At 43.8% G+C, this 18,465-nt stretch overlaps 1 protein-coding gene across 1 annotated transcript in view; it reads right to left on the reverse strand.

The window, feature by feature from the left end:
• Positions 1-17,126, reverse strand: part of tmem163a (transmembrane protein 163a) — a 314,776-nt gene extending 297,650 nt beyond the window's left edge. The window contains exons 1-2 of the mRNA XM_085986596.1: positions 16,329-17,126; positions 15,590-15,709 (exon numbers count right to left, since the gene is read on the reverse strand). Coding sequence (XP_085842722.1) covers positions 15,590-15,709; positions 16,329-16,497 — 289 coding nt within the window. The 5' untranslated portion in view covers positions 16,498-17,126. The remainder of the gene's footprint in view (positions 1-15,589; positions 15,710-16,328) is intronic.
• Between the last annotated feature and the right edge of the window lie 1,339 nt (positions 17,127-18,465).

The raw sequence follows: 18,465 nt of genomic DNA on the forward strand, positions 1-18,465 counted from the left end.
TTCAGTAAAGCTTTTGACAAGGTCCCGCATAGGAGACTGGTCAAGAAGGTAAGAGCCCATGGGATCCAGGGGGCCTTGGCGCGTTGGATCCTAAACTGGCTGAGTGGCAGGAGGCAGAGGGTGATGGTCGAAGGTTGCTTTTGTGACTGGAAGCTTGTGTCCAGTGGGGTACCTCAGGGATCGGTGCTGGGTCCCTTGCTGTTTGTGATCTACATTAATGATTTGGATGAGAATGTAAAGGGTATGATCAGTAAGTTCGCGGATGACACGAAAATTGGTGGGGTGGTAAATTGCGAGGAGGAAAGCCTCAGGCTACAGGACGATATTAACGGGTTGGTCAGATGGGCGGAAAAGTGGCAAATGGAATTTAACCCGGAAAAGTGCGAGGTGATGCATTTTGGACGGACAAATAAGGCAAGGGAATACACAATGAGTGGTAGGACCCTAGGAAGTACAGAGGGTCAGAGGGACCTTGGTGTACATGTACATAGATCCCTGAAGGCAGCGGAACAGGTAGATAAGGTGGTTAAAAAGGCTTATGGGATACTTGCCTTCATTAGCAGAGGCATAGAATATAAGAGCAGGGAGGTTATGATGGAGCTGTACAAAACGCTGGTGAGGCCACAGCTGGAGTACTGTGTGCAGTTCTGGTCGCCTCACTATAGGAAGGATGTGATTGCTTTGGAGAGGGTGCAGAGAAGATTCACCAGGATGTTACCTGGGATGGAGCGCCTCAGCTATGAAGAAAGACTCAACAGGCTGGGGTTGTTTTCCTTGGAGCAAAGGAGGCTGAGGGGGGACCTGATTGAGGTGTACAAAATGATGAGGGGCATAGATAGGGTAGATAAAGAGGAACTTTTCCCCTTAGTAGGGGGGTCAATAACAAGGGGGCACAGATTCAGGGTAAGGGGCAGGAGATTTAGGGGGGATTTGAGGAGGAACTTTTTCACCCAGAGGGTGGTTGGAAGCTGGAACTCACTGCCTGAAAGGGTGGTAGAGGCAGGAACCCTCACAACATTCAAGAAGCATTTGGATGAGCACTTGAAATGCCATTGCATACAAGGCTATGGACCAAATGCTGGAAAATGGGATTAGACTGGACAGGGAGGGATGGGCGGCGCAGACACGATGGGCCGAAGGGCCTCTTTCTGTGCTGTAAAACTCTATGGCCTAGAAATTCGGTTTTGGCGCAGCGAGGGCTTTAGCGCCGGAAGTTAGTGCCGGCGCTAAGTCCCCCTGCGCGCGCCAAAAATTCAGTAGCGCCGCGCCCAAACGGCTGCCGGCGCTACTGAGGGGTCTCAGCGCCTCAAAACTGGCGCCACGCGCCATTGCGGCGCTATTCCGGCGCTGCGGCGCCCGCTGCGGTGCGGCAGGCTCGGGAAGTGCAGGCCTCCTCCTTCCGTTAAGGAGGAGCTGCCTGCACCCGGCCGCGGCCCGCGATAATCTTTTTAAAAATGAGCCCGGCACCTCGGACAAGTGCCGGGCTTGCTTCTGTTCCGGGGGCGGGGGGGGGGAAGTCCGGGGAGGGAGCTGCGGCCAGGCGGCCGGCGGGAAAGCGGCCGGCCGCCGCGGGGCCTTTAATGCGCCGGCGCAAAGTTCTGTAAGGCACCTCTGCCAGAACGTTGCTTGCGGCTGCCACGGGCGAGGCGGCCGCAACTCAATTTCCGAGTTCGGGCGGGTTACCATGGCAACCGGGACGCTGCGCACACCGATGACGTCATCGGTGCCGGCGCAGCGCTACCGGCCTAACGCCGATTTAGGGCCCCTGTCAATTTCTAAACTGGCCATAACTTCGGCGCTAGGCCCTCTAGCGCCTCAAAAGCGGCGCTAAGGCCAGTGAATTTCTAGGCCTATGACTCTATGACATTTCAGAAATAAACCTGGTCATAGACTACCTGAAAATGGATGCTTCTTTCTGTTCGGGCATCAACTTTTACAAAATATTACGGAAGATTAAATATTTGTTATCACTGAACTTTTTAAGAAAACAGTGCACTTACTACATTGTGCTAATTTCAATACCATTGTTAATGGAGTTTCATGAACAAGTGTAGGCTGAGTAATATTTTCTCACATCATTTAATCATACAATTATATAAATTTTATATAAATGAATGTTACAATGTGCTCAAGGTATAAAAGTATAGCAACAGTATTGGATGTGGCCTATTCAATACATAACCTGAAAACCTAGTATGCATTTTACATATCCATGCAGTGCAATATCTCTGTAACCTCCTCCATCCCTACAATCCTCCGCGATCTCTGCGCTTCTCCAACTCTGACCTCTTGTGCATCCCTGATTTTCATTGTTCCATCACTGGCGACCTAGGCTGCCTAGGCCCTAAACTCTGGAATTCTCTCCCTAAATCTCTCTGCCTCTCTACCTCTCTCTCCTCCTTTAAGACGCTGTTTAAAGCCTATCTCTTTGACCAAGCTTTTGGTCACCTGTCCTCTTATCTCCTTATGTGACTTGGTGTCAGAGTTTGTTTGATAACTCTCCTGTGAAGCGCCTTGAGATGTCTTACTACATTAAAAGGCGCTATATAAAATGCAAGTTGTTGTTGTATGTAAATGGTTAGTTAAAAATTAGCAGGAATTTATCAGAAATAATTGATTGAAACCTTCAGAAAAAAGGTGACACTTATAGGGTGAGTCAATCCGATCATCTGTTTCATGAATATAGGATATGGTTATTTAACTGATAGGAAATTCTTTCAAGATCTCAGATTTAGAATTCAAACACTAATGTGCTTTTCACATTAAAGATTTCCATATTTAGACTTTTCAAAGGCTGCATCTTGCCCCAGGAATTCAGTAATTGTTCATTACCTTAAAAAAAACTCACCAATCATTCCCCAGTGGATTGAGACTCTCTGTGCTCTGGGACTAACACAATACAAGGATGTTTAAATATAGCAATCACCTCCGGGAAAACTGGAAAATCCATCTTAAAAAGTTGTTCCAACCCCCAAAATTGAACAGTGGGAGCAGGCAAGCAGAATTGAGAATAAAAGTTATAATAGTGGTACAATTGGTAAAAATAGTAAAATTAAGGTGGAAATAAGAGGACAGGACAAGAATACAGAAGATATAATAGGGACAGAGGGATGACAGTAAGCACAGGTAATATGTGTAAACATCTTTATTTTTATGTAAAATTATGCTTTGGTGCTTCATTTAGTAGTTTAGGGTTAATATTAGGTAGAAGACACTAAAAGCATCCCAAAAATGGATAATAAAGGGGCTATTGGGGTGGGGGGGACTTAAACCAATCACTATCACTAGAGAGAAAGTACTAGGCAAACTAATGGGACTAAAGGTGGACAAGTCTCCTGGACCCGATGGCGTGCATCCTAGAGTCTTAAAAGAGGTGGCTGCAGAGATAGTGGATGCATTGGTTGTAATCTACCAAAATTCCCTGGATTCTGGCGAGGTCCCAGCGGACTGGAAAATCCGCAAACGTAATGCCCCTATTTAAGAAAGGAGGGAGACAGAAAGCAGGCAACTATCGACCAGTTAGTCTAACATCTGTCATTGGGGAAATGCTGGAGTCCATCATTAAGGAAGTGATAGCAGGACATTTAGAAAATCGTAATATAGTCAAACAGAGTCAGCATGGTTTTATGAAAGGGAAATCATGTTTGACAAATTTGCTGGAGTTCTTTGAGGATGTAACAAGCAGGGTGGATAAAGGGGAACCAGTAGATGTTGTGTATTTGGATTTCCAGAAGGCATTCAATAAGGTGCCACATAAAAGGTTACTACACAAGATAAGAGCTCATGGGGTTGGGGGTAATATATTAGCATGAATAGAGGATTTGCTAACTAACAGAAAACAGGGCTGGATTTTGACAGCACTGGAGAGGCAGGACTGCCGGGAAAATGGCAGAATTTGGGGGCGGGTGCCCAACCCGCCATCAACCCGCCTCCATGCCACCTTGCCAGGAGGCAGGTAGGCGTCCTGTGCCGGGTCCCGTCTCTTTGGAGGCGGGAAGGGATTACAGCCACTTAACTGCCTGTTAACAGGTAGTTAACAGGCAGATAAGAAGATTATCCCCATTTTGCCCCACAAGTGTGGGCTTCCCGAACTTGCTAAAATCTGCCAGGGTCACCGATGTGAGTAGTGGGTCAGCGGGTGTCGGAGGGGTGCAAAAGTGCGCTGTGAAAGTAAGTGATGGGTGCAAGAGTGGAGAAGTGAGTATCTGAGGTAAGTAGAAAGTGTTAGAAAAAGTGTACTTACCTTTGTTTCTTCCTGCAGGCTTCAGTCGGTGGGTATGCGGAGAGTCTCGCACCTCCGCGGTAGAGATGACAGATGGCCGTTGCATTCGCCAATGCAAAAACCATCTAATTTCTGCAAAAGAAAGAGGTTTGATGAGGTCTTGAATTCAAGACCTCATCAAACTACAGAGAAAATTTTTTGACAGATGAAACATCATACGTTGACGTTCTCTGCAACTGGCTTTCCCTTAATTGGCCTGCTAAGCCCACTGGGCAGGCTTAACAAGGTCAATCAAGGGAAAATAGCATGGGTTGGCCAGAAGTTGATGGTGGCGGGACTAAAACCCGACAAGTGGGAGTCCTGCCTCCAAAAGCTCCCCATTGGCAAAATCCAGCCCAGTGAGTCGGGATAAATGGGTCATTTTCAGGTTGGCAAACTGTAACTAGTGGGGTGCCGCAGGGATCAGTGCTGGGGCCTCAACTATTTACAATCTATATTAATGACTTGGATGAAGGGACTGAGTGTAATGTAGCCAAATTTGCTGATGATACAAAGGTAGGTGGGAAAGCAAATTGTGTGGAGGACGCAAAGAATCTCCAAAGGGATATAGATAGGCTAAGTGAGTGGGAAAAAATCTGGCAGATGGAGTTTAATGTGGGGAAATGCAAGGTTATCCACTTTGGTAGGAAAAATAAAAAAGCAAATTATTATTTAAATGGGGAGAGATTCCAAAATGCTGAAATACAGAGGGATCTGGGGGTCTTTGTACATGAATCACAAATAGTATGCAGGTGCAGCAAGTAATTAGGAAGGCAAATGGAGTGTTGGCCATTATTGCAAAGGGAATGGAGTATAAAAGCAGGAAAGTCCTGTTACAACTGTGTTGAGACCACACCTGGAGTACTGCGTACAGTTTTGGTCTCCTTATTTAAGGAAGGATATACTTGCATTAGAGGCAGTTCAGAGAATGTTCACGAGGTTGATTCCGGAGATGAAAGGGTTATCTTATGCAGAAAGGTTGAGCAGGTTGGGCCTATACTCATTGGAGTTTAGAAGAATGAGAGGGGATCTTATTGAAACATATAAGGTTCTGAAGGGGTAGATGCAGAGAAGATGTTTCCCTCGTGAGGGCATCGAGAACCAGGGGGCATAATTTCAGAATAAGGGGGCACCCTTTTAAATCGGAAACGAGGAGGAATTTATTCTCTCAGAGGGTCATGAATCTCTGGAATTCTCTTCCCCAGAGAGCTGTGGAGGCTGGGTCATTGAATATATTTAAAGGTGGAGATAGACAGATTTTTGAATGATAAAGGGAGTCAAGGGTTATGGGGAGCGGGCAGGAAAGTGGAGTTGAGGCCAAGATCAGATCAGCCATGATCTTATTGAATGGCGGAGCAGGCTCAAGGGGCCAAATGACCTACTCCTGCTCCTACGTCTTATGTTCTTATTACAATAATAAAGCTATTTCTGATGTTTGAATAGCTTTATCATTTTAATATTGTTTATTTCAGTGGCACAGTGCCTCAGCTGAAATCAAACAAAACCAGTCAACCCAGGCAGACAGATAGTTTTCCTGATTCTGCCAGTACTCAGAATGGATTCACATAAAGTTTAGCGTTGATACAAAGCGGTTTCAGCTTCACACCAACGCTGAACCGGTGGGGATCAAAATTGGATGTAAAGGATCAAACTGACGTCTAGAAGCAGAGTGAGGTCTCTACTTCAGTATTAGCAACATAGGTAGAAATAGGGATGAGGTCCTGCAGGCAGATTTTAGGGAGCTAGGAAAGAGATTAAAAAGCAGGACCTCAAAAGGTAGTACCCCGGTGTCACGTGCTAGTGAGTACAGAAACAGGAGGATAGAGCAGATGAATGTGTGGCTGGAGAGATGGTGCAGGAGGGAGGGCTTTAGATTCCTGAGGCATTGGGACCATTTCTGGGGGAGGTGGGACCTGTACAAGCTGTAATGATATCAGCAAATAGTGATGGTATTTGCCTGTTTGATTATGATGCCTTACCAGCATATTTGCCTGTTTGATTATTTTTGCCTTACCAGCAGAGGGCATGTGAGAGAGAGAGAGTTTAGTTTTAGTTTCGTTTTAGATGGATCTCTAAGATGGTGTCTCCTGTAATGCTGTTAACTGAGTTGAACAAACTTTAGATAAAAAGACATTCTCTTTCATGATTGTGTCGTCATTGAACCCACATACAAACCGATACATGGTGTCAGAAGTGATTGAAAGAGAGGAAGAGGAAAAATCTGAAGTTAGCAACTCGACGAGATAGTGGCAAGCAATCTATCCAGCGAAATCAGCTCTCCACATATTAGCAAGCCAAAAGAGAACATCGTTACTTACCATTGGAGAATAGCTAACAAAGTGAAAAATGGAAGGTTTACACCCACCGGCGAAGCTTCAGTTGACAGGTAATGTGGCTGAAAATTGGAGGAGGTTCAAACAACGTTTGGAGTTGTATTTAGCGGCAATCGGAGCTGACGAGAAAAGTGATAAAATGAAAGCGTCAGTGTTCTTACATGTCGTGGGTGATGAAGCGCTGGAGGTGTATAATAATTTCACATTCGCTGCTGATGGAGACAAAATGAAGTTGGATAAAATAATGGAACAGTTTGAGGCCTGCTGCATACCTAAACGTAACGTGACGTTTGAGAGGCACAGATTTTTCACATGTGTACAGAAAACGGGAGAGACTATTGATCAGTATGTGACTGAACTGAGAAACCAAAGCAAAACATGTGAATTTGGGGGACTGACAGACTCGCTGATAAAAGACAGACTGGTGTGTGGTATTCCAGATAATGGTCTAAGGGAAAGACTGCTAAGGGAGCAAGATCTAGACCTGGGAAAAGCCATAGCACTGTGTAGGGCTACAGAGACTGTGAAGTCGCAGGCAAAGGAGCTGTTCAGTGACAGTAGCTGCAACGTGGATGCAGTGAGAAAGAACGGACACAAACCGTTTAACAAAAAGAGCGCCAATGTGAAAAAAGAGGCGTGGCCAGCGAACAAAAATGAAAGGGGCAATCGAAAGTCATGTAGTCGATACGGTATACAGCATCCACCAAAAAAGTGTCCAGCATATGGTAAAACATGCAATAGTTGCAACAAAAACACCCATTATGCCCGTTGCTGTAAGAACCAAGCGCAACAAAGCAAGGTCCATACAGTAGATGAAAGCGAGATAGAGGAGTTCAATGTGGATGTTGTGTCTGAAAACAAAAAAGAAAAAAGAGACTGGATGTTGACACTAAAAGTGAATGACATATGCATTCCATTTAAATTGGATACTGGAGCACAAGTTAATGTGATATCAGAGACTGATTTTAAGAAAATTAGACCCAGACCAAAGATACATGGAATAAAAGTGAAAGTGACAGGATACTCAGGTACTGATATACCAGTGAAAGGAAGATGCATTGTCAAAGTGACACACAAGGACAGAGAGCACACGCTAGCATTAATCGTGGTGCCAAAGGATGTGCAAGCCATACTAGGTTTAAAAGCCTGTGAGAGACTGAACCTGGTAAAGAGAGTCCTCGTTGTGGAAAGCGAAGGAGAGACAGTCTATGATGAACTCATGAAAGAGTACAACGACCTATTTCAGGGTCTAGGCTGCCTTCCAGGAGAACACACGATCAGAGTAGATAAAAGTATGCCAACGGTCATACATCCATGCAGAAAAGTTCCGTTTGCTCTTCAAAAGCAACTGAAGGCAGAGTTGGACAGGATGGAAAGCCTGAACGTGATTCAGAAGATAGATGAGCCAACTGAGTGGGTGAGTTCCCTCGTCGTTGTGGACAAAAAGAATGGAAAGCTCAGAATTTGCCTGGATCCAAGAGATCTAAACAGAGCAATAAAGAGAGAGCACTTCAAGCTTCCTACACGTGAGGAAATCATGTCACAGTTTGCAAATGCAAAGTATTTCAGCAAGTTAGATGCATCATCAGGATTTTGGCAGATGAAACTGGACGAGGCAAGTTCAAGACTGTGCACGTTCAACAGTCCATTTGGCAGATACAGATTCCTAAGGTTACCATTTGGCATTGCCTCAGCTCCTGAAGTGTATCACAAAACTATTCCTATGATCTATGAGCACCTGGAAGGAGTTGATACATCGATGGATGACATCATAGTATGGGGAACCACGAGAACTGAGCATGACGAGAGACTGAAAAAAGTGCTGGAAGCAACAAGGAAAACAAACCTGAAGCTGAATAGAGAGAAATACCAGGTCGGGGTGACAGAACTGACATTCGTGGGAGATATCCTTAGCAGTGAGGGCATCAGACCAGATCCCAGAAAGGTGTCCGCCATTGAGAATATGCCAAAGCCACAATGCAAAAAGGACGTGCAGAGGTTTAATGGAATGATCAACTACATGGGTAAATTCATATCCAACCTCTCAGAAAAGATGGCGCCACTGAGAAGACTAACTGAAAAGAACATAGAATGGGAATGGAATCATGAGCATGAGAAGTCATGGAGCGATCTAAAGAAACTGCTCACAGAGGAACCAGTGAGACCCATCAAGATATCATCAGATGCATCACAGAGTGGGCTCGGTGCTGTTCTTCTGCAAAAATATGACTACTGGCAACCTATTGCATATGCATCGCGCTCAATGACAGACGCGGAGACGCGATATGCTCAAATAGAAAAGGCGCTGCTCAGCATCACATACGCCTGTGAAAGATTTCACCAGTTTGTGGCAGGACAAGCAATCAGTGTAGAGACTGACCATAAGCCCTTGATTGCATTGTTCCAAAAGCCACTAAATAGCTGTCCGCTTAGAATACAAAGAATGATGATCAGGCTGCAACGCTATACACTGAATGTTGCGTACACACCGGGTAAGCTGATGTATACAGCAGACACGTTGTGCAGAGCGGTTGACCCAAGTGAGCCCGCAAACACCAAAATGGATGAAAAAGTGAACGCCTACGTGGACATGATCACAAGTGCACTGCCCATAGCAGATGCAAAAATGGAGCTCATAAAGACTGAGACAAACAAAGATGAAACAATGAGACGACTGAGGAAAAGCATCTTGGATGGATGGCCCAACATGAAGCAAGACTGCTCACCTGACATGGCAGAGTACTGGAACTGCTGGGCGGAACTATCAGTGGTCGAAGACATCATCTACAAAGGAAGTAAAATAGTTATCCCAAAGAGCCTGAGAAAAGAGATGCTAAAAAGGATCCATGGAGGACATCTGGGAATCGAAAAGTGTAAGAAAAGAGCACGAGAGGTGATGTACTGGCCACGAATCAACCAAGATGTGACAAATGAGGTGTCAAACTGCACAATATGCCTGAAATATCGAGCAAGCAATCCAGTAGAACCACTAAAGCCACACCCAGCGCCAGACAGACCTTACCAGAAGGTAGGCGCTGACCTATTCGTATGTCAAGGGAAGGACTATCTTGTAGTCACAGACTATTACTCCCTGTATCCAGAGGTTTGTAGACTGTACACCACCACTGCAGATGCTGTGATAACATGTATGAAAGCCATATTCTCCAGACATGGCGTGGCAAGCGAGGTCTTCACAGACAACGGACCCCAGTTTTACAATGCAAGTTTCCGACACTTTGCCAAAGAGTGGGACTTTGTCCACACAACGTCAAGTCCTCACTTTCCACAGTCCAATGGACTAGTGGAAAAATCGGTCCAGACAGTGAAAAGACTGATGTACAAGGCAAAAGACAGTGGAACTGACTTCTACCAGAGCATGCTTGTATACCGCACAACGCCGCTCGAGTGTGGTATGTCACCAGCCCAACTCCTTATGGGACGTCTGCTAAGGTCAAACCTACCTGTCCCGGAGAACCTCCTGAAAACAAAGAGGGGGAGAAAGTGAGGAAGTTCAAAGAACAACAGAAAGAAAAGCAAAAGTACTACTGTGACAGAGGAACACAAAACCTACCTGAACTCCACACTGGTGACCAAGTAAGGTTCAAAGACAAAACAAACATATGGACTCAGAAGGGAACTGTCCTGAGTGAAGTTCAACCAAGATCATACACCATTCAGACAGATGAGGGTGCTGTTCTGAGAAGAAATCGTCGAGATCTTCTCATGGGACCAGCCACAGCAGGTCAAAAGACTGATACTGTTGAACAACCTGATCACACAGCAGGTCAAAAGACTGATACTGTTGAACAACCTGATCACACAGCTGAGAAATCATCATCTGAGGCAACAACTCAGATTCAAGGACAATCAATCAGAAAATCCTCAAGACACGTGAAGCCTCCTGAGAGACTCATTGAGCAAGTTTAAGGACTCTTGTTATAGAAGGAAGTAATGTTATCTTATTCTCTCTTCAAGTTCTAGGTATTTACATATTTCATGTGAACACACAAAACAAGGTTAAAAAACCTTGATCATGATAATGATAATGTAAGTTCATTAAGTGTTACAGTTAAAATGCAGAGTAATACAAAGAAAACATGTTGTTAGATAAAAGTAAAATACTTTTGTTTTAAGAAAGGGAGATGTAATGATATCAGCAAATAGTGATGGTATTTGCCTGTTTGATTATGATGCCTTACCAGCATATTTGCCTGTTTGATTATTTATGCCTTACCAGCAGAGGGCATGTGAGAGAGAGAGAGTTTAGTTTTAGTTTCGTTTTAGATGGATCTCTAAGATGGTGTCTCCTGTAACGCTGTTAACTGAGTTGAACAAACTTTAGATAAAAAGACATTCTCTTTCATGATTGTGTCATCATTGAACCCACATACAAATCAATACACAAGCCAGATGGGTTGCACCTCAACAGGACCGGAACCAATATCCTTGCGGTGGGGTTTGCTAGTGCTGTTGGGGAGGGTTTAAACTAGCTTGGCAGGGGGATGGGAACCTGAGAGTGGATTCAGAAGGGAGAGAAGCAAAGCTGGAAATGGAAGGCAGAAAATTAGTAAGCGAGTTTGGAAGGCAGAGGAAACAAAGGCTAGAAAATAGACAACAAGGGAATTTGGCAGTGCTAAATGGTATATACTTCAATGCAAGGAGTCTAGGGAATAAAGCAGATGAGCTGAGGGCACAGATAGACACGTGGGAGTATAATATTAAAGCTATTACTGAGATATGGCTGAAAGATGGGCAGGAATGGCAGCTCAACATTCCTGGTTACAGGTTTGCAGACGAGATAGAGAGGGGGATAAAAAGAGGGGGGTCGCAATATTGATTAAAGAATCAATTACAGCTGTGAAGAGGGAGGATATCTTAGGAGGATCATCAAATAAGGCCATATGGGTTGAACTGAAAAACAAAAAAGGGGCAGTCACACTGCTGGGAGTGTACTATAGAACTCCGAATAGTCAGAGGGAAATAGAAGAGCAAATGTGTAGGCAAATTTCTGCGACGTGCAAAAATGGGGCAGTAATAGTAGGGGATTTCAACTTCCCTTATATTAACTGGAATAAAATTAGTGTGAAAGGTATAAAGGGAGCAGAATTCTTAAAATGCATTCAGGAGAACTTTTTTAGCCAGTACGTAGCAAGCCCAACAAGAGAGGGGGGCAGTTCTGGACCTAGTTTTAGGGAATGAAGCTGGGCAGGTGGAAAGGGTATCAGTGGGAGAGCATATTGGTGGTAGTGATCATAATTCAGTTAGATTTAGGGTAGTTATGGAAAAGGACAAGGATAGACCAGGAATAAAAGTTCTCAATTGGAGAAAAGCTAATTTTACTAAGCTGAGAGGTGATTTAACCAAAGTGGATAGAGACAGAAACTTGAAGGTAAATCAGTGCCAGAGCAGTGGGAGGCATTCAAGGAGGAGATAGTGAGGGTTCAGAGCAAGTATGTTCCCTTAAAGAAAAAGGGTGGGACTAACAAATCTAGAGCTCCCTGGAAGTCAAGGGGCACAGAGGGTAGGATAAAGAAAAAAAGGGAAGCTTATGACAGATACCGAGGACTCAATACTGCAGAAAGCTGAGAGGAGTATAGAAAGTGCAGGGGTGAAATTAAAAAGAAAATTAGGAAAGCAAAGAGAAGGCATGAAAAAATATTGGCAAGTAAAATCAAGGAAAACCCAAAGATGTTTTATAAGTACATTAAGAGCAAGAGGATAACTAAAGTAAGAGTAGGGCCTATTAGGGACCATAAAGGTAACCTGTGTATGGAAGCCGAAGGCATGGGTATGGTTCTTAATGAATACTTTGCGTCTGTTTTCACAAAAGAGAGGGACGATGCAGACATTGCTATCAGGGAGGAGGAGTGTGAAATATTAGATGAAATAAACATAGTGAAAGAGGAAGTATTAAGGGGTTTAGCATCTTTGAAAGTGGATAAATCCCCAGGCCCGGATGAAATGTATCCCAGGCTGTTAAGAGAAGAGAGGAAATAACAAAAGCTCTGACCATTATTTTCCAATCCTCTCTGGCTACAGGTCTAGTGCCAGAGGACTGGAGGGCTGCTAACGTGGTACCATTGTTTAAAAAGGAAGAAAGGGATAGACTGAGTAATTACAGGCCAGTCAGCCTAACCTCGGTGGTGGGAAAATTATTGGATAAAATTCTGAGGGACAGGATAAGTCTTCATTTAGAAAGACACGGATTAATTAGGGACAGTCAGCATGGATTTGTTAAGAGAAGGTTGTGTCTGACTAACTTGATTGAATTTTTTGAGGAGGTAACAAGGAGGGTCGATGAGGGTAGTGTGTTTGATGAAGTCTATATGGATTTTAGCAAGGCTTTTGAGAAGGTCCCACATAGCAGACTGATCATGAAAGTAAAAGCCCATGGGATCCAAGGCAAAGTGGCAAGTTGGCTCCAAAATTGGCTCAGAGGCAGGAAACAAAAGGTAATGGTCAAAGGATGTTTTTGTGACTGGAAGGCTGTTTCCAGTGGGGCTCCACAGGGCTCAGTACTGGGTCCTTTGCTTTTTGTGGTATATATCAATGATTTGGACTTGAATGTAGGAAGTATGATTAAGAAGTTTGCAGATGATACAAAAATTGGCCGTGTACTTGATAATGAAGAAGAAAGCTGCAGACTGCAGGAAGATATCAATGGACTGGTCAGGTGGGCAGAACAATGGCAAATGGAATTCAATCTGGAGAAGTGTGAGGTAATGCATTTGGGGAGGGCTAGCAAGGCAAGGGAATACACTTTAAATGGTAGGACATTGAGAAGTGCAGAAGATCAGAGGGACCTTGGAGTGCATGTCCACAGATCCCTGAAGATAGCAGGTAGATAAAGTGGTTAAGAAGGCATACGGGATACTTTTCTTTATAAGCCAAGGCATAGAATATAAGAGCAGGGAGGTTATGCTTGAACTGTATAAAACACTAGCTAGGCCGCAGCTAGAATACTGCGTGCAGTTTTGGTCACCACATTACACTAGAGGGGGCACAAAGGAGATTTACGAGGATATTGCCTGGGCTGGGGAATTTTACCTATGAGGAAAGATTGGATAGGCTGGGGTTGTTTTCTTTGGAACAGAGGAGGCTGAGGGGAGACCTAATTGAAGTGTATAAAATTATGAGGGGCCTAGATAGAGTGGATAGGAAGGACCTATTTCCCTTAGCAGAAGGGTCAATAACCAGGGGACATAGATTTAAAGTAACTGGTCGGAAGTTTAGAGGGGATTTGAGGAGAGATTTTTTCACCCAGAGGGTGGTGGGGGTCTGGAACTCACTGCCTGAAAGGGTGGTAGAGGCAGAGACCCTCATCACATTTAAAAAGTACTTGGATATGCACTTGAAGTGCCATAACCTACAAGGAGGCTACGGACAAAGTGCTGGAAAGTGGGATTAGGGTGGATAGCTCTTTGTCGGCCGGCAGACATTTTAATTCACCACTCCATTCCCACTCGGACCTCACCATCCTTGGCCTCTTGCATTGTTCCATGGAAGCTCAACGTAAACTCGAGGAACAGCACCTCATCTTCCGATTAAGCACTTTGCAGCCTTCCAGACTCAATATCGAGTTCAACAATTTCAGATCATAACCTCGGCCCTTATTACATTTTTACTTATATTTTTTTCCACCCCTTTGTTTTGAATCTTCCCTTCCCCCCCGCCCCTTTCCTTTTTTTTTCTCTCTCCCACATGGCAGCTGTTTCTCATCCTGCCAGTACACTTCACACCTAATCTCAGCCGTCTTTTGTCTCCACGTGTCCTATTACCATCTCGTCTGGTTTTGAATACCTCTTAATGTCTCTTTTACTTCTTTTGTTCTGTCGCAGCCCTGCCTTCGATCTATTTTATTTCCTTTCCAGTTTTGAAAAAGGGTTTCGACCCGAAACGTTAACTCTAATTTCTCTCCACAGATGTTGCCTGGCCTGCTGAGTTTTTCCAGCATTTTCTGTTGTTATTTCGGATTTCCAGCATCTGCAGTATTTTGCTATCATATGGGCTGAATGGCCTCCTTCTGTGCCATAAATTTCTATGATTCTATGATTCAGACAATCTCACTCAATTTCCATCTGGCATCAGATCAGGCCTGGACACTGGGTTCTTGCTGCATTTACACTCTAACTACAGCCTGGGTGCAAAACAAAACCATTTCACCCTGACCCTACAGTTGTAGGGTAAATGCACCCTTATGCTTAAACCAGAAATCCTTTACATGCGAGGAAGCTCACAATACTAATAACCATCAGACAGCAGCGTTATAACATTGATTAGAACACCTCGTTTTCTTGTGTTGCATTGGCTAGTAAAGGTGCAAAGTCCAAAATTATTCTCGAGGGTAACTAGGGATGGGCAATAAATGCTGGCCTTGCCAGCGACACCCACATCCCATGAACGAATATTTATCTTGTGAACCATTAAGTATAATTGTTACTTCACTTTTAAAGCCAAGATTTAAATAAAAATAAATAAGCTTTTGTTGACATCCTGGTTTACTAGGATTTCCTTCTTTGTTTAGTAAAGGTTTCATAAAGTCTGACTGTTTCACATAAATTGCTGTGAGTATTAAAGGCTGCATCTTGCTCCAGGAATTCAGCCATTGTCCATTATCTTCACCAAAAAAAACCCTCACTAATCATTTCCCAGTGGCTTGTGCTCTGGGACCGACTTAATACATTCACTGAAGGAAGTTTAAATATGGCAATCACCCACGGAAGAAAAAAAAAAAAATTTTCTCGTTGCAATAGCATGGTAAAGCAGCGATCCGAAATATCGTCAAGTTACATGTTCCTCATCTCCTTAGCCTTCACCACTTTCCACACTTCTGTTGATAAGAATTGCTCATTCACTAATGAATAGCAGTCCATCAAAAGACAGGAGACACAATCTTTTAAAGAGCACGCCCTTTGCAAGGCTAGAGCAGTTAGGATAAAGCGCAATCTGCAGGGTTTGGGGGGCGGGGGGGGTCAGTCTGGATGTGGGTACTCACTGAAGGCCACCACAGCCAGGGCCAGAGTGATGACAATGGAGATCCAGGACACCCACAACGCCTTCTTGCGGTAACTCTGGGCTTCGTGGGGTTTCAGCTTTTGGCTGCTTTCCAATAAACCTAGAAGCAAGGTCATGAAGAAATAAATCGTCTTACATGGTTTGTGTGGTTAAGTGGTGTTCACTGGCGCTGGCGCTGGCAAAATGCCAGTTGAGTGGAGGGACAATCGGTAGCAAGTTGACAGTTATTGTGCATTTACACCAGTAGTGTACGTCTGTCTAGACTGGTGGAATCTTCAAGGGCTCGTGGTTTAAGTCTTTTTAAAGGAATTTCTGATGGAGCTTCGTCCTTGGTGTGTTCAATAATTCATAACTATTCCCTTCATCAGTTTCAAGGTGTCTGCTGCAGACAGCTTGGTCTCCGCATAAAAATACACAAAATCTTTAATCTTGATACATATTTAACAGCTGAACTTCCTAACTGGCATCAACAATTGTAAATGGCTTTTCTATTTAAACACAAACTGTGATCACCATTATATGTGTAACAATGGCATGTTGTCTGCCTCAAAGTTTTCACCTCCCTGGTAACTAATTCGCAAGACATTCTTGTGATTTGACGTTATGCTACGGCTGCTCTCAGCTCCCTGGTTGAACACAGCTCCCAGCCTCCAGCCCCAATCTCGACTACATCTTTAGTACATGTGGTGGTGAAACCCGACTGCGGGTCTCGCACTCACCTCTGTTCTCCACCATATCGCCGAACTGCGCGCTTTCACTTATTCTCATTTCGTTGTCTTTCTCCATCTTGAACTGTTCTTTCGGCTGACTGGCGCACTGGTCGTGCCTGGGTTCCGCGGCGGTCTGGTTCGAGGAAGAAGTCGGGAGATCTGGAGGCGAGGAGTCCATGGCTGAAGTACGGAGAATGTAGCACGCTGACGAAATATCTCCACACCCAGCAGAAGATGCAGTGAGAGAGAAGAGGGGGTGGGTGAGGGGGGAGAGAGAGATTGAGATTTAAACGCAAGCTCACGTATCAGAAGGACTCCCGATTGATCAGCACAGAGCTGCAAACCGGGTCGTTGACGAGCAGACTCCAATTAAAATCCGGAGTGTTGTCCAATCAGTTCTGAACCCTTTCTGATTCTTGTGCTGATGTGTGTAGCCGGGGTGAGGAACCAATCTGCAAATATATGTGTTGATGTTTGTGCCACCAGATAAAATATTTTATTTTTAAACTCAGTCTGCATCAATCAGTACCGTCACGCCTCCAAAGCTCGAACTTATGTAACACTGGAGGCGGTCCTTCATTTCACTGAATTCCACATCTTAGTTTTTGATGCGAGCACAACATAAGATTGAATTGATACCAGGCGTTGCTCTAGAGCGCCCTGAACCCACTCAGGGATACATTAGACGGTGCTTGACAGTGCTGTAAGTTTGGACTGGCGTCAGAAAAAAACAAGGAAACGCGGAGGAATTGCAGTGATTAAAGCAGGTTTCTGTTCAGTCTGTGAGCCGGTGCATAAGTTTCGGCGTCAATAATGAAAGAACTGCTCCAAACCGGAACTTCTGTCCACTATAAAGAGTTTCGGAGTGGATTTATAAATCCGGAAAGATTCGGTTGTAGTAAACAATCTAACACGCACTAAATGGGCTTGCATTTACGGGTTTCGTTTTTCTATTTAAAATACGACTCATTGTAACTGGCTTTATGCCAATTGAATTGCAGTTCTTTCGCAAGGTACCTGATCAATTTGATCTCCTTGGGGAGTCTACGTCGCAACGGTCAGGGTGCAATCTAATCACCAGATCAGATGATGGATGGCCTTCTTCTTGTGCTAGAAGTCACACTGGGGTTTTACTTTTATCGTGTTCACTACAGTAGTAAGCAGAGCTTTTTTCAGGATATATCATAATTATAGTCTGCATGTTAAATCTGTGCATGGCAATATCCTGGCAGAGAATGGTCTCTGAGCTGAATTATAGATTTTAGTCATCTCTAATATTTAATTTTACCAGAATGCATAGCCTGTAGACTTATTTGCACATATTTCCCGTATTAATGACGCTTTAATAGATCATAAATGACTTTACATTTGATATTCTGTGATTATGTTTAGGCCACGGGTAAATAATACAGACACATTCCTAAATATCTGATAGTTGTGGCTAAATTATACAACTACATTGTTAATGTACCTTGAATAAATAAACCATCTATGAACTAATAAGTTATGTCTATTTAACAAAGAACCTCTTATTTTTATTTATATGAATGCTGTTTCACAAAAAAAATTATGTACTACAGTAAAAGGGACAACTACTAAATTTATATATAACGAGGTTATATGTGTAAAAAGTATTATTGATTAAAATTAGTCAGCGGGCCATGTATCATTGGTTCCTATTTAGGTCATGTTTAATGCATCATATTGTTTGCACGCACGTTCATTTTCAAACATAACGCCACTGTGAAACACTTCCCTCTGGAATCACTTTGTGTAAAACCCACAAAATGCTAGCCTACGCCCCAAAAAAGAGCACGCATATTCTGAAAGAGCCAGTAAACATTCTCTTATTGAAAAGCTAACTGAGTTTCTACTATTTCCCCCCTCTTCCTAAATAAGTCACGCATAATAGCGGTTTATAAACAGCGGTGCTGGAAATTAGATATAACAATGACATAAAAAGCACAAACGCTGTGGATTCTGGCTGCAATTTTAGATCCTTGTAGAAAATATAAAGTTCCAGTTTTGCACTACAATTTTGTGTGATTTGTGCTATATAAATACAAGTTGTTGTCGACAAAATGTTACTATAGCTTCAGAATGTGAGCTCGTTTATTATATACAGTTTGTCGGGGGGGGGGGGGCG

The sequence above is a fragment of the Somniosus microcephalus genome, chromosome 4, assembly GCF_052327205.1.
Source record: "Somniosus microcephalus isolate GS21.2 chromosome 4, FLI_Smic_1.0, whole genome shotgun sequence".
In the NCBI taxonomy this organism is placed as follows: domain Eukaryota; kingdom Metazoa; phylum Chordata; class Chondrichthyes; order Squaliformes; family Somniosidae; genus Somniosus; species Somniosus microcephalus.